Below are 25,551 nucleotides of genomic sequence, written 5' to 3'. Positions count from 1 at the left end.
GAGAGAGAGAGAGAGAGAGAGAGAGAGAGAGAGAGAGAGAGAGAGAGAATTTCAATATTTATTTTTCAGTTTTTGGCGTACACAACATCTTTGTTTGTATGTGGTGCTGAGGATCGAACCCGGGTCGCACGCATGCCAGGCGAGCGCGCTACCGCTTGAGCCACATCCCCAGCCCTGGTGGGTATATTTTAAAAGTTCAATAAAATTTATCTGGAAAAAATCATTTTTGATAAGGAAGAACAATGTGTTGTGTACTTTAGTGCAGGTATTGGGGCTGTTAATACATCAAAAAGTATAAGCTTCCGTGATTAAAATCAGATGGTCCTTACTGAAGAACAGATAGATCAATAGAAGATATTAAAAATCCACAAAGAGATCAAGATATATATAGGGAAAAAGCACACTGACATACTAGTGTATGCTGATACAATAGTCTTTGTATTTTAGACTCAGAAATCTATACCTATATATTCATTTTGTGGAAATCATACAAATGTGTAAACATATATGCTGTGATTACTGTTTGTAATGGGAATTTAAAACAACCTAAATACATATCCAAAAAAGAAATAATTAAAAGTTACGCTTCTAGGGGCTGGGTATGTGACTCAATGGTAGAGCACTTGCCTAGCATGTGCAAGGCACTGGGTTTGATCCTCGGCACCACTTAAATATGCATAAATAAAATAAAGGTATAAAAAATGCTGTATCTGTTAAAAAAAAGTTATGCTTCTAAAACACAGGATATTAAATAAAGATAATAAATAATGAGGTAGAACAATCTGTGTTACCACTGATGATGGCTAACACTTATATGCACACATATAATATTTACAATTCACTATGAAATAGTATTATTATTCCCACGTTAGAGATGAGAAAACAGAGGCACAAAGAATTTAAGTAACTTGTCCAGAGTCCCAAGGCTAGTAACTGGCAAACTTGGGATTTGAACTCAGACAATTTGGCTTGACATTCACGCTCTTGCTGACCATGTTATATACTGCATCACGAAACACTGTCACTGTGTCCACGGTAGAACATTGGGTGCAAAACAAAATAACTACCATGACAAAAACCAAACCTTAACCACTAAATAATGGGGGTGGCTGGCAGATCATGTATTGTTAATGTATAGACTGTGGCTTTTACCCTGAGTGAAATGGGGAGTTAATGAAGGATTTTGACAAATGGAATGACATTACTAGCCATATTTTAAATGGACCATTCTGCCTTCTGTTTTGAGGAAAATCCTGTACAGAAGCAAATGGGGAAGCAGGAAAACCAGATAGAAGGCTCCTGTAATAACCCAGGTGAAAGATGATAACAAGATGGTAACAGTTAAAGAGGAGGAGGTTTGATTCCTGATAAATTTTTAAGGCAGAGCCCATGTTTTTAGCTTGAAGAACTGGAAGGATGCAGAAAAATGCTAGGTGTCAAGGGGATGATGAGAAATTCAGTTTTGAATACGTCAGCTTTGAAATGTGTACTGGATATCCAAATGGTGATATTAAATGGTATATGAACATAACAGTCTGGAGCTCACAAGAGAGCTGTGGGCTTATGACTAAGCTTCAGGTGCTGTAATGTTAGGATATCAGAGAGAAGAGAAAACACTAGAGAGACTGACAAGGAGCCTACACTGAGACAGGAGAAAGACAAAAAGGGTCTGAGTACTAAAAGTCATTAAGAAAGAAGAGATGACCTGTGTCAAATATGAATAATAGGGGCTGGGGATGTGGCTCAAGCGGTAGCGCGCTCGCCTGGCATGCGTGCGGCCCAGGTTCAATCCTCAGCACCACATACAAACAAAGATGTTGTGTCCGCCAAATACTAAAAAATAAATATTAAAAAAAAAAAAAAAAGAATAATAAGCTAGACTACAGGTGCCCATCACCATGCCAGTCTCCTTATAAATACTCCTATGGCCATCAAATATTCATGAAGTAGATCAGTGGTTATTGAAACATGCCAGTTTCCACAGGGGGAAAAAGGATTTTTCATGAGAAATACCATCTTCAGTAACTTTTACAAAAAAAATTAAAAATATTTTATAAGATTTTCGTTTCTCCGGTACCTTAGCAAAACTTAGCTCACATTTAATTTCCCTTTCTCACTATCCAAGTGATCATTATCTTTTGTGGAAGATTAAAAGTCACCATACATATAAGTAAAGTCAATGATACTGATGAGTATAACTTTTTTCCTCCAATACTGCGGACTGAACCCAGGGAAGCTTTACCACTGAATTACATCCCCAACACTTTTTAATTTTTTTAATATATACATATTTTTACTTGTAGATGGACACAATACCTAAGTTTTTTTCCAAAGCAACACTCAGTGATGATTTTAATCTTAGTTCCTCTTATGACCTGAATTTAAGTTTGAAGATAGGGAGTAAGAATGCCTGGCTTTCTAAACTCAAATTATTCTTATGTAGAATGTCTAAACTGAAAAATGTCCTTGACTTCTTGTCCACATCTAATCTGTACAAAAGAGAAAAGACTAATTCCATTCTAGAGGTTCCCAGATTTCTTTCCTCTTCAGTAATGTCCAGATTCTTGTCTGTTTTTCCTATAGCAGCTATTCTGATTCCCAATACTTTTTTATATTCCTACACTTTTCACCACCCATGTTTCTGACCTGAGCTTAGGAAAATGACTGAAATCTCATTTTCTATGTACATTTCTTCTTTTATTCATATTCCCAAACCTACATTTTAGATTTTGATAAAGAACAGCAGCTGGTATAAATAGCTTTAGAGTCAGACCTGTATTAGAATTTTGGTCCCATCAACAGTTAAGTGATCTCAGGCAGGTCAATAAATCTGTGCTTCAGCTTCATCAGGGGTCAAGTGTGGCTAATCATACCTACCATAAGAGGAAATATATTAGATGGGAAAATTAACTAAAGTGCCTTAATGCAGTGTCTGGCACATCGCAAGCCTTCAATGAATGGTGGTTACTATTGTTACGTATGTTTGCTTACCCTATTTTTGAATTGTCATTCTTGATCCTTGACTATACCAAGATCAGCAGTGTTACGGAGGTTCAAAAGCAAAGGAACAACTTCCTACATGACAAAGGAATCTATGAGTTTGAGCATATTTATATAAAAAAGGAAGAAAATCACTAATCATGAAATTAGAACAGAAAACCCAGCAAGAACCAATTGGGTATTTAAGACAGCCATGTTTACTTGAATATAAAGCAAAATAAATCTCAGAAATATTCTTGTTCAAGTTTATAAGTACATAGAAATCATTTATTGGGATTTTAAAAAATAGAATAAAAAATAGTTTTTCAGTAGCAATCAAGTTTCCATGGGGAGTTATTTTTCCGGATAGCATGAAATTAGTTTCATATCTTAACACTGCACCTGCTAAAGCACTAATATTTGTATTAAGTTTTTGGACTTAATGTGCTTTAAGTGTGAATTTGCCTCCTACTATGCCCATCTGTTTTTTTCTGTGGACCCAGAGGAAATGAGGACTTAAAAAAATATTCAGTTTTCATACTTTATAATATTTTCATATAGGCATTTATATCCACTGAGGAAAACTACAAGACTGTGTGCAGAAACTTAGTCACATTTGATTTCCCTTTCTCACTATCCAAGTGATCATTCTTTTATGGAAAACTAAAAGTCACCATACATATAAGAAGTAAAGTCAATGATACTGATGAGTATAATTTTTTCCCTGCAGTACTGTGGACTGAACCCAGGGATGCTTTATCACTGAGTTACAACCCCAACCCTTTTAAAATTTTTTTAATATATATATTTTTTTACTTGTAGATGAATACAATACCTTTATTTTATTTGTTTATTTTTATGTGGTGCTGGGGATCGAACCCAGTGCCTCATGCATGCTAGGCAAGCACTCTACCCTTTATTTTTTATTTTGATACAGGGTCTAAGTTGCCTAACCTGGCCTCAAATTTGTGATCTTCCTGCCTCAGCATCCCAAATTGCTGGGATTATATGCAAACACCACCATGCCTAGGAAAATATGAGTACAACTTTAAAAGGTTTATTTGTCAGGGATGGTAAGTGATCTTTTGATACCTGGTAATAATACTAGGACATCTTATTATATAATATTAGATAAGTAATAATCCAATGTTAAAGTGTATAGGGCCAGTTTAGGTGGGCAAAGGCATCAAAGCCTTACTCCTTGTTACTTCCTAATCAAGGCCAGCCTTTGTGACCTCCTTCACAGGGTATATACAATTCAATGATGCCATTTCTCTACCCAATGAAGTCAGGGCCATGGCTGTCTTCCATGACTTAACTTTCCCTGCCATGATGTTAGGTTGACTGAATTCAAATAATCCCCATTTAAGCTCTTCTTGCATAGTGTCAATATATGACTAAACAATCACAGATTTTCCTTTAAAAATCAAAGCTCAAAAACAAGCAAAGAAATGAATGGTTGCTACATTAAAAACACCATCACCTATAAGCATGAATTCAAGAATATATGCCAGAAAAAAAATGGATTGTTACTAGATTAAAAACACCACAGCTATAAGCATAAATTCAAGATATGGCTACTTATGAAACTTTTTGGCAGGCAGAGTTCTGGAGGAAGGTGTTTCTGGCAGGCTTAAAGCAGACAAAAAAAGAAAACAACAACAACAATAAAAAAAACCTACCTCAGCAGCTGCAAGGCTGATGCATACTCCTCTGAATCCCATATGTTCTTTTCTAAACATGTGCAATACAACTCTCTGATCTATAAGTGAACAACATTTGTGAGGAACTAAAAGTCATACAAGAAGTTATATTCTGCTAGTTTGCAAAATCATATATATAGAGCCAACACACACACACACACACACACACACACACACAATTTATGTTATTAAAAGCTAATTTTTTTAGATGAAAAACAACCTTGGCATTTATTATATGGATCAGACTCTTCAAGAATGTAATTTTCATAAAAGTAAAATAAGAACATATAATATAAGGATTGGCTAATACCACTAGTTACCTAGCAGTAAGAAAATGATAAATGTGAGGAAAAAAAGGCCCACTGAGGTTGAAAGCATCTCATAAACAAGTCTTTCTTATATACTTGTATTTGTTTCCCAAAACTTTAAGTTAAGGATCTGAAAGTTAGGAATTATTCCATTAACCTCTACTCCATATATGGGTTATAGCTTTAGGGTATAACACAAAAGTTAGCTGAGCATAATTCTGCAAGGTGCAGAACTGTCTCTTAATTCTTGGTGCAATGCAAGGTTAACCATTAAGCATTTTTCAGATTCCTTTTTCCAGTTCACTAAGAGTGGCAAACTAGCTCTCTGTATGTAGAGGTGAAAAAGAAATGCAAAACAAAGAAAATTTAAATGCCTCAGCACAAATACATTGTAGGGGAAACAATACCACTGGGATTCATGTGGCTGTTTCTAGCTGTGGCCATAGAACAAACAACAAACACTGTTTCAATTACTAGTACTATGTACAGCTGGAGTGGATTGTGCTCTGATTTTAAGAATTAGATACATTTCAAATTCTGAAGCCTGGATGCTACAGGAATCAAAACAAGAAAGCACTGGTTATTTCTATTTTATAGATTCCAAATGTGAAAGCCATTACCTGTCGACCCAGTGGGTACTTTGGAAGAGAAGAGGTGAAATTATGAAGACATCTCAAAACCAGAAAATAATTTGTATGGTAAACATGCAGATTTTCTAGTAAGGATTGTGTTTCTTCCTAAAAAATCACAGAGTACATTATTAATATTTAAGGCAGAAAAATAAACTAATAATAAAATCTACTTCATGGATATATGTACATATTTCTATAAATGTTTATTCATTTATTTATTTCTGGAAAATTAACAAGAAGAGTCACAACTACAAATCAGCCTCCTCAACTCATGAAAATTTGAAATACATATTACATTCAGGATAAAGGCTGGGCATTTTTTATTTAATCTTAAGTCTGGTGATATTTTATACATATGAGAATTGATAATGGAATGTTATCTCCTGGTGTCTTTATCATTGCCACAATATCTTGGTCCCCCAAATTACAAGTGTGAAAGAGAGTACCTTATCATATTCCTGTCTATATGTCAATCACCTGTTATATGTTACAGGGAGGGAAGGTTCATTTGTCTTTCATCTCACTGGCTTGGAAGGGTGAAGACATTACCAGAGAGCACAGTACCAAATAATGAACAACTGACAAAGGTCTGCTTATAATTTTCTCAAGTACTTCTAGAGTGTGTCTGGAGGTGAAGAAGGAAACCTACAAGAAGCACCAGAGCTGATTCTGATAAATTTCTGATGTGCTAAGAATCTTCAAAACTGGTTTTTCTCAATTTATCAACTGAGAAAAGAAAAATGAGAAAGAAATCTAAGGCCAACAACAAGCTTTATAATTTTAGAATCCTGCAAGTGTATAATAAGGTGAAAAGTATCTGAAGAAACCTATGGATGATAAATATTGGGGGAGAGAGGAGTGTTGGGATTTCTTATGAAATAGCACAGAAATGATTTTTAAAAACTATATCCTACCAAGCATTTTGGGGGCTTTAATTACTTTTATAGCATTGTCTTAAGAGGATTATGATCTGTGGCATGCTCTTCAGTTTTTTTCTTCTCTCAGAAGTCAAAAAAAGAATTGATTGTGTATTGTCTTTCTTTCAGTAATATCTTGCAAATACCCATTATTTTTAGTGATCATCCTTGCAGAAAAAAACACCACATATATCAATAAATTCAAGCAAACCTCCTACATTTTTCTAAACTCTTACTCACTCAGAAATCAATTCCTTGGTCAATAATGTATGGGTCATTACCTAAAAATACAAGTCAAGTCAAAGAAAAACTTTTACTACCCAAATGGTTTTTCCTTCCATTGTTTAATTCGTAATTTAAAAAAAAAATAGATTTCCTATCATAACAAAAGTAACCATAATCAAAGAGTATTTAAATTTGATTTTTATAGTAGACCAAAACAAAGATCACATAATGCTATTAATTGTTCACCTTAATGTATGCTTAAATAGCTTTTAAGTAGGGGAGGAAGTGGTATATAAAAAAAGAAATCTACCACTGAATAATCACCATATTTCATGCTATTTGTACTACTTAGTTTTTTTTGCTTCATGGAGTAATTTTATGTACAGGAAACTAATCAATAAAAATGAATATTTTCACTGAATTTACTTGGATGAGAGCAGAAAATAAATACTTAACACAGTGTAAGGCAATGTTGCATTATTTAAGGAACTATGTCCTGGAGCAAGTGCATGCTTTCCTCTTTAGTTCTTTCATATTTCTCACTGTGTGTTATACCTCTGTGCTGAATGAAGTTTTCATATTTTAAAATATTTTGGATTGTTGATTTTTCTATACACAGCAGACTATTTCATCTTATGCTCAATGGAGGAAATGGAGGTCTAGTTCCAACACTGGGAAAAAAGCTAGCTATGTTGAACCTTTCTAATGGATTTTTCAAAAGTAATTAGGACCATTCTAGATCTTTGCCTTCTGCACTGACTTTAAGAAAGATTCTGTTATTCATACGTGTTTATTTATCAACTATAACAGAAAATATTACAAATGATTAACTTTTTCATGTAACTTGTCTTCTAAGTTCTCTGTCTTACTGAGATAACATTAATCTGCCAATGCCTTTACTTAACGAGAACAATTTCTAATGTACTTTATGGGTACTATTTTATAAATTCAAACCTGTAAAAGGTTCTCATACATGAGAAAATTTCCTACTTAATATTTGATAGCAGCCTCGCACTACACATATGCAAACACAAAGCCTAGTGAAATGTTAATCCTGGGGCTGGGGTTGGGGCTCAGCGGGAGAGAGCTTGCCTGGAATGTGTGAAGCTCTGGGTTTGATCCTCAGCATCATATAAAAATAAATAAACAAAATAAAGATATTGTATCCATTTACAACTGAAAAATAAGTTAAAAATGTTAATCCTACTTTCTACTCATTACATTTTTCCTAAAGTATCTTTTCTATACACTAGTCAAAGTTGGTACCATTTTATTTCATAATTCTGTTTAGGATGATTCTTTTTAACAAAGATACGCTTTGTCTACAAATATTAATTATTTCCCACAAATATGCTTTCTCTATTATTAAAACATGAAGACCACTTTATCTTTACTGAATTTTGAGACAGATATAGCAACAGAAACATTTCTGTTATAAGAAAAAGAGAATAGCAGCCTCATTAACCTCAGGTCCTTCCATTTGCTCTTAGAATTCTCTTCCTCCAGATTCCTGTATGGCAGGTTCTGTAACTTCCTTTAGGTCTTTATTCAAAATTCACCTTTTTTACAGTGAGGCTCTTATCTAAAATTCCAACTCCACACCCCATGCACATCAAACTTCATGTTCCCCCATTCGGTTTCACTGTTTCGTTTTTTAGTATTTATCACTAGCATAATATTTGACTTATCTTGTTTGTCTCCCTGATAGAGTGTAAGCTCCATGAGGTAGGGGTTTCATCTATTTTGATCATTTCTATATTCTCAGCGCCTAAATGAATAACTAGCACAGAATAGGATCTCAAAAATTATTTGTTGAATGCAGAAGTTTATTAATGAATGAGGGCCACCATTTGTCTCCTTTCTAAGTAAGAGCCACCACTCATTTTGCTGGATGTCGCCTAAATTTCTTAATTTTTTTTTGGGGGGGGGATCCCAGGTATTGAACCTAGGGGTACTTAACCACTGAGCCACATCCCCATCCCTTTTTAAAATATTTTATTTAGAGAGAGGATCTCCCTAAGTTGCTGAGGGCCTCAAAAAGTTGCTGAGGCTAGCTTTGCCCCTGTGATACTCCTACCTCAGCCTCTAGAGCCACTGGGATAAATTTTTTAAGTTTTTTAAGCAGAAGTCTGAATTTGTAACATAAAATTTCTCAACCTGTAAATGTTGGCTCTGATTTTAAAAATAATGATCTGAACCTAAAAAATTCATTTACATTAGGCTGTGAATTGCCACTCAGTGTGTAATATATCCTCTTAAATCTGTCATCTTAAATCTCATAAATCCTATCATTCATTCAAAAACCATTCTTACATGAGGTTGTTTACTTATATCAGGGCTCCTATTATTACTTTGGAAAAGCCAGTGTGTATATAAAAATATATATAAGCAAAGAAAAAACAATCAGGCAAATTACATTTGCCATGATACTTTCGCTTTTTTAAAAAAATTTCTCATCTAATTTCACTCATATTTATCAATTTTGTATCTAGAATTGTATGGACAGGGATAAACAATGACCTCAGGAAAACTTCAGAAAGTATGTGAAAAGGACTATAAATATTTGTTCTTTTTAGTCAATTCACTAATTATTAAAAACTGGTTAAACAACAGATTATACTGAATTTTAGAATTAAGAGTTATTAACTAAGAATACACTTCTTATTAATCATCTTGCCATATAACAAAGCCTTATTTTTCTCATCTGTGAGAAATGTTGGCTGGCAATATTTGCCAGACTTGACTCATCACCATATTACAGATATCTATGAGAGTGCCAAACCATGGCTTTCTCCTAGCACTTATATGGATGAGTGCTAGTCTTATCTCTCTCTGTCTTTTGTTCCTTGTACTCTTCCATGGCAGTGTGGATCAGGGAAGCACCTGATGAAGGCCTTGGATTTAAAGTGCTGATTCCTGATACTCTAATCTAATACCTAACTCATTGTATCATGTGTGACAGACTGTCGTTATTTCCTTTTTTCTAATTATTTTTTTCCTAATAGATTTATTATTTTTTTCTAATAGATTTTCTTCTTCTTTATGCCCTTTAGGTCTGTTAAAAGAAATAAAAGAAGTGGAGCAAAAGATGACAGGCAAGTCTCCACCAAACTTATGAACTAATTTTGTTCCTTTTGTTTACAAATCACCATTATAAGCATACTAAATGGTGAAAAAAAATCCTTGCTCTACCATTAACTTGTTCTATAACTCAGATATTTTACTTCCTTTCTCCTGGTTATAGTTTTTCATTCGTAAAATGAAGGTGCTGACTTAGGTTACCTTTCTAATAGTAATCTTTTTTTTCTTTATAATTCTAATAATAATCTATTACAATTCTAAGAAGTTTAAGACTCATTTTCCATTCTCAATGGATTTAAATCTGGTTGGCCTAATAGGCAGAGAGACACTACAACTTTAACTGGTCAGAATAATAAAACTTCAAATGTCACCTGCAAGGGCGGAAGTTTTCTATACAGCACAAAGTTTAATTCTCAACACTCCACCCTTATCCCGCCCCAACTCAGTACCGGGGACAGAACACAGGGCCTTGTGCATGTGAGGCAACCACTTTACTACTGACATATTCCCAGGCGTACAGTTTCTTTACCAGATGAAACTATGTCAAACAACTTTGATTTGAATTTAAGTACATAAATTGATTTCCTTAAATGAAGCATATGAAATTGGTCATTCATTAAATATGCTAAACATAATGTAACTTCTTCTTGACAGTATAGGGTCAACATGAAGAGTAAATCATTACTAGTAATATACAGTATAGCTGACACAAAGAGCACAGCATTAAAACAGACCTAACCTTAGGTAAGATATTGGGACTTGATTTTTTTCCCTTAAAATCACTTCAAAATAAGGTGTGTATATGTGTGTGTGTGTGTGTGTGTACATAGTATACAGTGACAAAATTATATACATAATTTTATTATATTTATATATAATTTTATTTGATGGGAAGAAGACTGTTTCCCTTTCTTTAATTGAAACAGTAGAATATAGTAGGGCTCATACTTGGGCTGCTGGACATGGCAACCTAAATGCAAAGGCTAAAGTTGCCTCATACCATTTTCTTAAGACTTTTACAAATTACATTTATTATTTTTTTGCCATGATATTTGAAAACCCCACTTCGGATTTCTCAAACACTAATAAAGTGTTATCTTGCACTAATTCTCAGTGAACTATTTTACAAAGTATAGTGGATTTTGATGTAAGGCCAGGATATTAATGCCCCATCTTACTTTTACTACTTGTGACATTTTAGACAAGCAAGTTGATATAATCATTTGTGATTCTTCTCATCTACACAAAAGGATTTTTTAAAACTCTGTCTTATGTGGTAGCTGCATTGCACAAGATATGATGAATAAAAACTACCTACTAACTGGGACATTCCCACATGTCCCCCACCAACCCAAACATTTGCACAAAAGATACAAAAGGAAAAGAGGTTTTCACTTATTTAAAAACCTTAGTGTTTAGTCAGGCATGGTGACACCTGTAATCCCAGCCGCTTGGGGCAGGAAGAGTCCAAGTTCAAAGCCAGTCTCAGCAACTTAATTAGGCCCTAGGCAACTTAAGAAGACCCTGTCTCAAAATAAAAAGGACTGGGGAAGTGACTCCATGGTTAAGTGCCCCGGGATTCACACCCTAGTACCAAAACAACAACAACAACAACAAAAAAAAAAAAAACACCTTAGTATTCAAAAGCTGAGTGTTTTTGTATTAGCAGATAATGATGGCAATTATGCAAATATGATATGAGATCCCAATCTTCTTCAAAGCTCTCCTCAGATGACTTGAAGCAAGTTAAAGCACAAATAATAAAAATTGGATTTCTGTAATTATAGTGAATTTCAAAGTTCTGTTCACTTTAATTTTTCATGAAATATATTTTTATAAATTAAGGTTTTTTTTTTTTTGGAGAGAGGTCTTGCTAAGTTTCTTAGGGCCTTGCTAAATTGCTAATACTGGCCTCAAATATGCTATCCTCCTTCCTCAGCCTCTCAAGTCATTAGGATTATAGGTATGTGCCAACATGCCCAGCTTCACAAATTAACGTTTTAAAAGTTGAAAGGTTAAAAAAAATCTGATTGCCAAAGCTCTATGGTGCAAAATATGTGAAAATATACCCAGTCCTTTATCTTGCCATTTCACCTACAACTTATAGTTGTCTAACATAATAACTAATGTATATTCAATTAAATCGATTTAGAACCAAATTTAATTTGGCACTAAAAATTTTAATGAGGAATCTGAATAATTTAACCCAGTCAAAAAAATTATTACTAATACATTAAATAAAAAGTAAATAAAATCATAGAATCCTAGCACCAAAAGGAACCTTAAAGATTATGTGGTGAAATTTCTATTAAAGGCTTTGAAAGCTAGAGAGTCATCTTAAGTTTGAAGGATGGAAGATTGTGCAAATTTATTCTGAATTATTGTTTTCACCACTAAGCTGCACTGTACAATTATTTGAGGGACATACTACTTAGAAATGCAAAGCTGCAAAGAATCTTTAGTATTTCATCAGTTAATTTTCTGGCATTCTAATGACCCATTTTGGTGTAAAATTCCTAGTGAATCTTCCATAAATGTTCAAGATTCAGTCAGCTGAATTTTTTCATTCTAAAAAAGTTTATTAAATACAAAGCTGGCATACTTTTCAGAAATAGTATCTACAATTTGGGGTCCATTACTTGTGAGGGAGTTGTAGGGGTTTTTCAGTCAGAGGATAAAAAGAGATCAATCATTTGTTTACATTAGGACTTAATGGCTTAGTTCTATAATTAAGAAAATGAGGCACAGGGAAACAATCTATGCCTTCTACATAATCTAGTTCATTGGTTCTCAAAAGAGTGGTCTCCATATCAGCATAACCTATATAACCCAGAACCTTATAGAAATGCAAATTCTTGGGCCCCATCCCAAGATTATGAAAATAGGTATTCTGGGAAGGAGTCCAGAAATCTGTATTATCACTAGCCCTATAGGTGATTCTGATGCACACTAAAGTTTGGGAGCCATTGGTTTAGTTCAACAGGGCAGAAAGCAAGGCATATTTTTAAGGCAAAAATAGTCAAGATAAAAAGAGTGGGAATTTCTGTGGAGTGTATTTAGAGGTCTACCTCTTAGAAATCTGAGTGCAGAAAACGGAAAACTCTAATGGTAGGCATATCTACATAATAGTTATTATATATGCTATATATAGTATGTACATTGTAATATGTAAAACTATATATCACATTGATAGCTTAATTTTTATAACAAAAATGCATAATAGTAACTATTATTTGCACATGTAAAAGTTCTATTGTTATATTTGTTTTCAACTCATTTTCACTTGCTGAATAAGCTTTGATTATTAAATCTATGAGGAAATCATACTAGGAATTATTATTATTCCATTCTATTGATAAGGAAATTAAGCTTTAAATAAGGTTAAGTGATTTTTTTTTTTTTTAAGTACACATAGTATAAGATTTCTAAGGTCAATAATCAGGATTTTGCTATGTATCATGCAGTACCATATTACTGAATATTATGCATTTCTATAAAACTATAAAACAGAAACATTACGCTGAGGATAAAATATTCAAAGATATTTTTATTCTAAACTAAAAAAATCATACTCATTTTTTTTTTTTTTTTACAGAGGTATTTTCTGTTCTTTGAATTAACCAGGTAGCCTATATTTTTAAGGTAAGGGTACAATCATTGTGTTTCTTCATATTTCTCACTGCTCAAGTTTCAAAAAACTATATTCTTAAATGATAAAAACATGCACTCCTAAAATCAACACAACAAAGATAATAACAAGCAAGGCTGATAGTGCAACAAATATGGTATAAATGAAATGCATAGAAAATATTAAAAAAAATCACTGAAAAAAATAATCATCAAGCCATTTTTATAATAGATTAAACATCCCCTCCATTATCTCAAAATTAAAGGGTACTCTAAAAAATCTATTTTTTTTACTAATGCATTTACTAATGCACTTGGCAACTAGCTGACTCAACAAAGAGCTAAACTAGCTAATCTTGAAAGATTCCATAACCACACATATATCCTTTCCCACTGCTTCTTAAATTTCCTTTTGACCAGAATTACCTGCATTGTGATTTAAGGACTTCCTGTACTGCTCTTGAAAATATTACAGGGATTAAAAATGATTACTGAACCCAACCTAGAAGTGCTTATATATTATAGTTCATTGTGGATTCTGCAATAGAAAATAATGTTTAATCCAAGCCATCCTCAATATTTACTAAGATTTTTATATTGTAGGTAAATTAGTATTTAAAACTATACAGAGCCATACGTGGTGGCGCATGCCTGTAATCCCAGTGGCTTGGGAGGCAGAGGCAGGAGGATCAAAGCCAGCTTCAGCAAAAGTTAGGCACTAAGCAACTCAGTGAGACCCTGTCTCTAAATAAAATAGGGCTGGGATGTGGCTCAGTGCTGGAGTGCCCCCGAGTTCTACACCCCTCCGCCTCCTCCAAAAGTCACACTTAGCACTAAGGCTTATCTTCAAGTTCATCTTAATTTTATTATAATTTTCTAGCAAGTTTTTCTTAGAAAAGCATGAGGAGTATGAATGAGACATGTTTCCAAATGTCCATCAGCAAGGGACTTGTTAAATAAAATATACATTTATTCAACAGAATACTGTACCTACAACTTTTTCCAAGATTAAGTATAAACCAAAACAAGGCTACAAAATAAGTGTTATCCTATACTTATCTTCTTGTAAGAAGGAAGGAGTCCCAAAATATATATAATTACTTGTATACATGGACACTAACTCTAGAATGATATAAGAGAGTAGTAACACTGGACATATCTAGTCAAGGGAAATGGGTAGTTAGCAGATGTGGTAAAAGGCTTCTCCCTATTCCTTCGCCTTATGAATCACATATCATGTCCAAGTATTATTTATTCAAGAATGAAAAAAAAATCTCCTACTTTTGATAGTCCCTCTCTTAGATGGCTAACTCATAACTTTTAAAGCTCATTACCTCTTTCCTGGTACTATATTATCAATATATAATATACTTTCCAATCAAATCAATACCCACTCAGCAGTATGTGACTGAGCCATCTGGCTTCTACATGCTTTTATTAGAGCCTTTAAAAATGAATATTAAGGGGCTGGGGATGTGGCTCAAGCGGTAGTGCGCTCGCCTGGCATGCGTGCGGCCCGGGTTTGATCCTCAGCACCACATACAAACAAAGATGTTGTGTCCGCCAAATACTAAAAAAAAAATAAATATTAAAAAAATTCTTTAAAAAAAAAAAAATGAATATTAAAAAGAGATTGCCTACTGCTATGTCAAAAGAAATCCAAACAGTATCTCTACATAGTAGATCTAAAAGTGCTTCCAAAATAGAACAGAAATCAAATATTCTTAATATTTTATCTTGATAGGAAAAATCTTCTTTCAGAGTTGAGATTTTACATTATCTTTAATATTCACATTCCTAACTACCAATATTTAGAACTTCATACAAACACAGGATATACAAATATATTTAATAAAATTAAAAATCAATAAATATTTATGTGCATATTCTTTTTCATGAAGGAGAATGAAACTGAAACACATTCACATTCCTACCTTCAAAAATCTCTCATTGGTCAACAGTGCAACTTGCTTTTCTGAAACTTGCTTTTCCACATACCTAAAAATGTTTCCATCCAATATACAAAAAGAGAAAATTGAACATTTTACATATTTTAATAACATTGGGAAAAATAATAGCTACCTAGATTGATAGCCATATTTGTTTCATTTCTTCTCAAAAACAATTTAAGGTGATAGTGATGATTTAATGATAAAAACTTCTCGTATCAGCTACACTTAAGAATCTAATCATAAGGTAACATAACCCAGAAATAAGAAATATTATTTCTACAAAGTAACTGAAAATTATGTTCCTTTGAAAAAATATTTTGATTTATGCTAAATTTTCTAATCTAACAAACAAACCCCATCACTAAAAACAAAATGGTTTTAAATTGTGCTCAACAAAATAAAGATTATTTTTCCATTCTTTACTTCAAAAACAACTGCATCCAAGGTCCCTTTTATTTCCAAAATCTAATATAAGATGTGCTAAACATGTACTTCTCTTTTTACCTTCTGAATGATGGAAGACGACGGATGTTTTCACATTGATTAGCTGATAAAAAATTTATTCTTCTCTTGGCTTCTGGGAGACTGCAGCACAGAACACTTAAGGGCTGGGAATAAAAATGCTCTAGTAGAGAAAGCTGAAAGAAATGTTAAGATTAAATATACTTATTATATTTTGGCAGTAAATCTTTTGCCCTATATCTGCTCAATTTTAAGTTTCCATTAAAAAAGTATTTATGGCACTAATATATTTAATAACAACACAACACTATAAACAGCACATAAATGACTATATACTTCTATTATTTTTAAGGCTCCAATTTTGTGGACAAGATCAGAAAATAATAATCTCAGAAATATAAACTAAAAAAAACTAATATAAATGGATAATTAGCTATCTGCAGAAACAATTCACAATGACTATAAATGTGATATGGATGGGACTGGGGTATGACCTTGATCTAACAGATGCCTCAATACTCGTAAGAATTATGATACCAAGCTAAAATTAGTATAAAATCTGGTCTGTTAAAATAAATAAAAATGCCACATGGTAAAACTGTACCTATTGATAAAAAAGAATAATGAAAATTTATCTCTGAAAATTCAGTTTTATTCCATGGAGAAAAATACAGCACAGTGTCTGTTAGATATAACTATTCTAATAGAATGTTGTGGTTTCCCCAGAAGGAAGAATAATTTTCCAAATTCTAACATTTCTTGCAAGACAAATTTAAAAAACTACCCAAATATTCATTACTCTGATTCTAAACAATTTTCTCAGGACAAGTATTATTTTTCCAGATAATCTTATTACTAGGAATACAGTTCCTTAAATAGTGGAAAGAACAAGTTTTTTTTTTTGGGGGGGGGGTTCCTCAAGAGTAAATCTTTCTGATTACTGGAAAAAATAGCATTCCCCACGACAAAACATGTTAGTTTAGTTATATATCAATCTTAAAGTACTTGGTTGGTATGGATCAGCAATCTTGGACCTGATCCTTTTTAGGTAAACTGATGAATTTCTGAGCCAAGAGAGTCAAGGAAGAAATAGCCAAGCCTAAAACAAATCTTTCAAAATAGCCTATTCTCTAAAGGCTGTCAGGAGGCAAAGGGCCAGCCTAACATAGAAACAAGTTCAAAACAAAAAGTAACTGTTCATGCCAAGTGATAAATTATTTTTTAACATATTAATTTAATCATCTTTTTTACTAATTTATCTTTTCCAATTATACTAATGTGACAGTGTTTGTTTCAATGTTAACACTACTTTTTAAACATTAGAAAAATAAACCAAACAAGATAAGGAACATGCTTGGGAAGAAGAATGGGAGGACAGCACATATATCATAATACAGCTATAAATAGGAGAAGACCCCAAATATCACTTAATTGTTTTGTCCAAGAGTATTTTCAATACCTGTTCAATTACCAAGGTGGTTAACATATCAGCCCAATGGGGAGAGAGCTTAAACACATACAGAATGATTACACGCTCTATTGCACCTACTCACAGGATTTACAAATATTTTCCACTGATGATTAGGAAATGGACAAATACTCTGGAACCTAAACACTGCCACTTATTACCTACTGGACTTTGGCAAAGCTGCTTAACCTAAACCTCAATTGCTTCATGTACAAAACTGAAGATAATCTTCATTATTAAGTGTCTGATACAAAGGAAGTGCTTAGGAAATCATCAGGAACCTATAAAATCATCTCATTGCCTTATTTACAGGTGAGAAAACAGAGACCCAGAGACTAAGTAACCTGGTTAAAATCCTTTTCTGTATTCACTTTCTAAAGGTATTTGAAGGGCTGGGGAGGTAGCTCAACAGGTAGAGTGCCTGCCTCTCATGCACAAGTCACTGGGTTCAATCCCCAGCACCACAAAAAAAGAAAAAAAAAAAATCATACCTAAAGGTATTTGAGACTCCAGTTTATATTTTCTGAAACTTTTTTTCTTTTGACTTCACTGGTACTCTACTTTCTATTGGCTTTCCTTGTTTTTAGTCTCCTTTTCTGTTGCTCTTACATGTCAGCTTGCCTTAGGGTTCTACCCTTACTCTTTTCTCACACCGAGTAACACTACATCCCTACCACATGACCCTAATCATCACTTTTTAATGTTAAATACTAAATACCAATTCTTACTCCTAATCTTTCTCCCAAGCACCAAATCTTTATATCCAACATACTCCTAAATTAATCACATGCAATAAAACAAAATAAAATAAACAGAAAAATCCCAGCCTTTTCTCACAACAAACCTACTATTCACCCTGGATTGACATGTACAACTAATGGTACCAACCTCCAATCCACCTGCCAAGCTAGAGCCTGTGTGTCACCTTGTTCCTCTTACACATCCTACCATCAGCTTAGTGACAAGACTCTATTGATTCTCTCATCCTCCCACATTTCTTTCTCTCTAGTTCCATTGTCATCACATTAGTGTAGATTGTCATATTTTGTCAGATTTCTGCAATAGCTTTCTAATATAACAGCTTCCTCTCCTGTTGCCTTTGCATGAAATAGTCTTCCAATTTTGACCTGGCCAGCTTCTACCAAGAGCTTTTATTCTCCTATGGAACCCCAAGGCAGGTTTCTTTCATAATACTTTCTACACAAAACTATAATTGTGGCTTTACTCCTCCCTCACTTTAGAAAATGTGCAATTTGAAAGCAGTGACTGCTTTTTCCTCCGTTAATCTAGGGATCAATACAGTGCTTAGCTTACCACAGGCTCTTGATATATATTTATGAGTAAATGAATGAAATGAACTATAGAAGAAATTTAGGAGGTTATTATATCAATATCATTTAATTTCATATATTGCTAAGGTAATAATGATTTCTTGATTTAAAATAATCTTTAAATAGTCAATGTTGAAAAAAAGAACATGTATTAACCATAAGAAACCACTATAATATTTCATGTAATGCAAGAACACATAAGAGAAATAATTTATGATCTTCAAAGCACTACACAAAGATGAGTATTATCATAGGGAACTTTTGCACTGAAGGTTACCAACATCTATGTCTTAGTAAACTTGACCATGATCACATTTGCTAAGATAATTTAGTTATTTGCCAAAATCGGGAAATAATATTAACTTTTAAACAACTGGAGAATAGGGTCTTTTTTATGTTGAGTAAATATGATGTTACATTAAAAAATTAACTTCTAGTAATTCATGAAAACCAAAAGAAAATGCATTCACAGTATACAAGAATAAACACATAAACACATAACTATATGTGCAAAGGATATCAAACTATAGTGTACAATCTATGTTTGAATAGCATAGGAACTACAAATATGCAGCAGCAGCAGCAGCAGCAGTGACCATATGAGATATGCAAAGCTGAAAATGTTTACTCTCTGGCCTATTACAAAAGTTAGTTGATCCCTTCCATATGGCATTTCTTGGGCAGAAAATCTATAAGCTTTGAGAACATTCAGCAAGTTCTAAAAAAAAGTCCTTTCCTCTCTACCCACTAAATGTTTGAGAATCACTAGAATGAGGAGTGTTTTTTTGCATTACTGATATCCTAACTAATGTATCCTCTACATTTTATTTCAAGGTGACAAAGGAATGGTAGAACCTAGAATAAAATAACTCAAATTTATGTATTCTAGATTTTGACACTTAAAAAGCCTTACCACACTAAATAAAGTCAGTCTGAAATAACATTCCATTTATTAAGAAACAGATTGTGAGTTACTAACTCATTTACTGTCTTACCTGAAGTCCTTTTACAAAGTTCTGAATTGAGAAATCATGATACAAAAAGATGTTTGTTAGAATCTGTAACACTTTTTCACTTATTTTAAAGGGAAACTGAGCTGTAAGAAGTAGCTGAAAGAGATAAAGGGCATGGAAGAGTCCTTATTATTCTTTACTCTTAAAACATAAAATGTAAATAATAAGACAATAACACAGTAAATATGAAAACGACAATAGCTAGTTTTTTCAGGTTGAATATCAATCAAAATTTTAATTTATACAACAGTAACAACGACGAAAGGAAGCAATTTATACTATGTTCTCACATCCAAAGATATCCACCATCCTCCATCTAATTCCTAATTTTTAGAAATACTGCCTATTATCTACATAATTCTTTTTCTCACACCAGAAACCACTGAAGAAGTTGCAGGTTTTGGCAATTCTTGTTACCAGATAAGATTTCTTTTTTATCCCTGATTCAAATTAATGAAGAGTAACAGATTAGGTACTGTTGAATAAGAAACAAAATTAATACATTTTTATTTTAAAGATATGGAAACCTGAATTTGTATTAAGTGGTCAATTTTCTTTTCTTTTCTTTCTTTCCTTCCTTTCTTAAAAAAATATTTTCTTAAACAAAAACTCAGTTGTAGAAGACCAACTGAATTTAGCTACAGCCAAGCTGTATTAAATATTTCACCTGGAAAATTTTCCCCAGAAGTGTCAATAAATCAGATGGACATCACTTTTATGAAAAAATATATAGAAGTAATTAGTAAATAAGTGGATTGGTGGTCACAAGCATCATAAAACAAATTTTAAAGGAGTCTAGAAAAAAAAATCTGTGGAAGGTCAACACTAAAGAATCATATTTCTGTGGTGCAAGCCTGTAATCCCAGCGGCTCAGGAGGCTGAGGCAGGAGGATTGGGAGTTCAAAGCCAGCCTCAGCAACTTGGTGAGGTGCTAAGCAACTCAGTGAGAACCTATCTCTAAATAAAATACAAAAATAGGCTGGGAGGGCTGGGGATGTGGCTCAAGCGGTAGCGCGCTGGCCTGGCATGCGTGCGGCCCGGGTTCGATCCTCAGCACCACATACAAACAAAAGATGTTGTGTCCGCCGAAAAACTAAAAAATAAATATTAAAAAAAATAGGCTGGGGATATGGCTCAGTGGTTGACTGCCTCTGGGCTCAATCCTTAGTACAAAAAAAAAAAAAAAAGTCATACTAGAAATTAATGCCTGAGAAAGTTCTAGCATTTATCTATTCTCAAGGTAACATGACAATCAGAAAAGAGTCCACTAACCACTTCAAATCATTTTTTAAAAAGGTAAAATCAAAACATACTGGTATTGTTACTAGGAAGTCCATACATTCTGTAAAAATTTATTTTTAAAAGCCTACAATTTTCCAGAGTAATAATAGGTAAGAGATATAAATGCAGATAGATATGATCACTCATTTCATAAAGCTTGTATTTTATCTTAACAGGCAATTCTATTCAAATATCAGTATAAAATTATAAAATCATTAAATAAAATATTAAAATACATAAAGATATATGCTGTATAAAGTATATAAAGAGATTTAGAGATTTATCATTTACATACACAATTATTCCTGAAGTTTTCCTTTTACCCTATGTCACTGGTAAAACTTTTTCTTTTTACCTTATCAAGTACTGTCGTCAGGTGCTCTTTGCAAGGCAAAGACTGGAATAGTTCTATACATAATAGAGATGATACTGCGTGAGGAAGCAATCGGTGGATGATAATAGGAGATGTGGCGATTCCAAAAATGAGTATTAGTGGAAATTCATGCAGATGTTGACTAATTTTCAAAATATAAAAATGAAATTTCTTTAGCAAATATATTTAACACATTGCAAGATAAGACTAGCTTTATTTTAATGCCTACTTTAAAGACATTGCTAATGAGTATCATTCTAAATATTAAAATTTTCTATGTCATTCATTCTCTTGTTAAAAGTAATACAAAAGGTTCTTTTCTAGACAGTATAACTCTGAATCAATCTATTAATGAATGCTTTCATTTTATAAATAAGGTCACCAAGATCTGGAAAGATCAAGTACTTCCCACTAAGGTTATAAAATGTAAATTAATTGAAAATGTATTAGGGACTATTCAATTTATCTTTTCACGTGAAGTTTCAGCTTCACCTACAGTCTTTCTTACTGTTGGCCACCCAGTCTGTTTTCAGAGTTCACTCACATGAAGCTCAGTAATTTCCAGGTAGCTTATTCTATATATGGACACTTAAAAAAAGACAGTTACCCAGCCATTATAGCTAATAGTTAAAAGATGTTTCTTACATACTTTTTAATGGACATTACTAAAAAATGTTCCATTCCTTCCTCTCATTCTTAAATTCTCAAGCAAACCAAATATAATATATTCTTAGTGTTACCGGAATGAACACAAATGACTTCTCCAGAGTAAAAAGGCACTATTTTTGAGGGCTACTACAAGTCAAAGCCCTGTGTATCGTGGCTGATGATTCTGCCCACTCTTCCTGCTAGTCCTGCTCTGTAGTATTCTAGATGCATGCAGTTCTATTTTCATAGGAGTAAAGTACCTCAACTCTTATTATCATAAATTTTCTTTATTTTTGATGGCTAATGTGGTTCCAGGTGTAAGCTATAAAAACTAGTGTTTTTTTTTTTGTTTTGTTTTGTTTTTTTTTTTTGGTCACTATGCTGTACTGTGTACTTGCCCAGCATGGTAAACACAGTGTTAGCATTAAGAAAAGTCCTAGGTCAAGGGCCTAAGAATGCATGCAGCTCAGTGATAGAACACTTGCCTAGCATGCATGAGGCCTGGAGTTCAAACCCCAGCAATGCAAAAAATAAAATGCACTAAAGAAAAGTCATGGACCCTAAACTCTTAGGGTCAATGGGGGAAGAATATACTATCAAAATAAGAATCCTTAATATGTTAGTAAATTATAATTCAATATAGCTTTAGACAATTATAGGTATAACTATGAAGGCAAGTTGACATATAGAAAACACCAAAGTAATTATATCCTAAAAAGGATACTATGAGAAATACATGTCATATGGTTTTAAGTTATATTAGTTACCTTAATTCTTGGTCTCACAGGATTACCTTGAAAATTCAATGACACTACTTTTATAGTTTGGATATTTAATGTCCCCTAAAAACCTCATTAGTTAAGCAACAAAATAATGTTCAGAGGTGAAATGATTAGATTATGAGAGCTGTAACCTCATTAGTGGATTAATCCATCTGATTGATGACTAACTTAAAAGAACTACTGGGTTTGGTAAAAGTAGGCAGGGGTGGGGTGCCAAATCAGGTGGATCAATGGGGGCATGGCTTTGAACTAAATCTTGTTCCTAGCCTCTCTCTCTTTCTCTGTGTTTCCTGGCAGCTTTCTTCCACCATGCCCTTTCCCATTCTGTTCTGCCTTACGTTGGACCCAGAGGAATGGAGTCAGCCAATCATGGACTGAACTTATGAACCTCTTAAACCATGAGCCCAAAATAAACTTCCTCCTCTAAGTTGTTCATGACAGGTATTTTGGTCACAGTGATGAAAACCTGATTAATCCAATCACAAAAGTGGTTTCTTACTAGAAATATTACATAAATATAAGATGACTTAGAAAACAAGTCTTGGTCAGTAAAGCTATATGTAACTCAGAGCCTCTAAAGATAGGTGACAGAAAATAAAGCCCGATTTTTACCCCAAAGCTAAGTGATATACCATCTACCTGCTGATAATTATGAAGTCTTGGAGTATTTTTGTGGTGAAGCTTTCCATGTCCTTTAAGATAAGCACAACAGGAGGAGACTGCCACTTGCTAGAAGTTGTCCTCTTTTTGCCTGATATTTTTGGGTCTGTCTTCTTTCAAGCCATTATGGAAAGAAGTAATTAAAAGTAAGCCTTACCACCCAAACAATGCTATAATGCCACATGTTGATAAATCTCTCTTCATATTTCACAGAGACAGTGTTCCCCACCCCCTGCTCCGTAGGTAAATAGCAATTCCTTTCAATAGTTACTAGCAGAATCTTTGTCTGACATGGGCATAATAACCAAAAAGAAAAAGGTTTGGTAAGATCTATAACTCATATGAAATATCTATAACTCATGAAATATAAATATTTCATATGAGTTATACATATTTATATTTGCAGCTGGGAAAATGACAGAAAAATCATGGGAAGAGAAAATTTTCTACAAAATTGACTTTTTTGTGGGTATAGTTATATTTTGCTTTGCTTAAGGTAAGAATTAGTGTCTTTTAATTAAAAAGCATAATAAAAAGCACTATTTGCTACTCTGTTACTATGAAATGTCAAGATTGAAAAGGATCCTAAATATCTGGTTCAATCCCAATCTTTTGAGTATATCAGACATAAATTATGTTTGATTTATCAAAAATCCAAAATTGAGGAACCAATTAATTGTATAACCAATTAATACAATTAAGGTATTATATAGTAAGCATTAGAACTAGTCCCTATATAAATTAAAATGAAGCTTATAATGATTTCTGTAAAAACGTTGACTAGAAAATGTCACCACAATACTTTTTTGTCCATATCTGGTACAAAGCATTAGAAATTAAGGCTGTGGTTTTATAGCACAGTTGCCAAGGAATCACCTATATTGTTAAGACCTCTGAGCATGGAACAAATTACATTCTTAGAAAAATAATATATGATCATTCCTTATAGGATCACGTTGACAGTGGCAACTGGCAGCATGGTTCTACTGCGCAGAAGTAAATACAAGGAACTTAAGAGGTAATATATTAAAGTTACAGCCACTGTTAGAGATACAAAGAAACAACTCCTGATGCTATCTTTTTGCCACTAGAATATATTTTTCCACAAATACAAGGTCCTTGTAAAAACTTAACCACTTATCAAGAATTAGGCTACATATTAATAAAAGAACACTTCTAATTAAATTCTAGTAGCCTTAGGAAAAATAAAAAGCTTCTACTAAATTGGCACCTTGTGTTGTTTATTAGAACAAAAAAATTGTATGTTTAATTAATTCCAGGCTCCATCAATCATGTGTCAACACTGTGGAAGAGAATCATTGGTGTATGTTACCTGTGTGACAGTCATATACCAGCTAGAAAGTGAATCCATTGAACAATGTGTCATTTTCTGAATACTTTCCTTCTCTTTGGGTTTTGCATCTACACAGCAGTCCATCAATTGTGAGATCAACTTTTGCAAAAAATGTTTCATATCTGTAAAACACAAAAAGAAAGCTTATTTCCTTTTAAAATGAAAGCCCTTGAGACTTCTTTTTCCACTTATTATTTCAGTAGAATGCATCTTTCTACACTTAGCATCAATACAGATAACATTTAACATATTAACTATTAATGCTCTTTAGCACTAATACTTAAATTTCATTAGTTCATACTAAGAGCATACCAAAGTTTATATGAATCATCTATGATAAAAATGTTACCTAAGTAAAATGAATAAACATGGAAACTACAAATTATTTTAGAAATAGTATGCATTTAAGGTACAATGGACAAAAAAAGGATTTCAAGGTCTCTAAAAATAGATCAAAAGTATTATTTACATGAATTATCCTACTCATTACAAATCTTCCTTTATAACAATTTTAAAAGATATTTTTAGGGCTTTTACTTAATTCTAATCACTTTATGATTATGAAAGTAATACACACACAAAAGTATTGTATCAATCCAAATCCAAACAGAATTTACTGTATTAGTGTACATATCCTTTATGGTTTGATGGCTCTGCCAATAAACTTTTTTTTTTTTTTAAACTAATGTTGGCCTTTTAAAGTAGGGAAAATAAGATAATTTATGACTGTAAATATGAGCTTATGGAATCTACTC

The 25,551-nt window shown here is 33.1% G+C and overlaps 1 protein-coding gene across 4 annotated transcripts in view; it reads right to left on the bottom strand.

The window, feature by feature from the left end:
• Orc3 (origin recognition complex subunit 3) overlaps positions 1-25,551 on the bottom strand; it is a 55,611-nt gene that overhangs the window by 15,002 nt on the left and 15,058 nt on the right. For 3 of the 4 annotated variants that reach the window (XM_015499240.2, XM_015499247.2, XM_048806582.1), the window contains exons 6-13: positions 24,776-24,918; positions 23,422-23,555; positions 21,335-21,494; positions 19,681-19,794; positions 15,929-16,062; positions 15,407-15,470; positions 5,611-5,727; positions 4,662-4,741 (exon numbers count right to left, since the gene is read on the bottom strand). In XM_015499240.2, coding sequence (XP_015354726.1) covers positions 4,662-4,741; positions 5,611-5,727; positions 15,407-15,470; positions 15,929-16,062; positions 19,681-19,794; positions 21,335-21,494; positions 23,422-23,555; positions 24,776-24,918 — 946 coding nt within the window. The remainder of the gene's footprint in view (positions 1-4,661; positions 4,742-5,610; positions 5,728-15,406; positions 15,471-15,928; positions 16,063-19,680; positions 19,795-21,334; positions 21,495-23,421; positions 23,556-24,775; positions 24,919-25,551) is intronic. The other variant, XM_015499223.2, reaches the window with a different exon arrangement.

This window comes from Marmota marmota, unplaced genomic scaffold (genome assembly GCF_001458135.2).
Source record: "Marmota marmota marmota unplaced genomic scaffold, marMar, whole genome shotgun sequence".
Taxonomy (NCBI): Eukaryota; Metazoa; Chordata; class Mammalia; order Rodentia; family Sciuridae; genus Marmota; species Marmota marmota.
The sequence above is the reverse complement of the archived record's forward strand: the minus strand, read 5'-3'. Positions and strand labels throughout refer to the sequence as shown.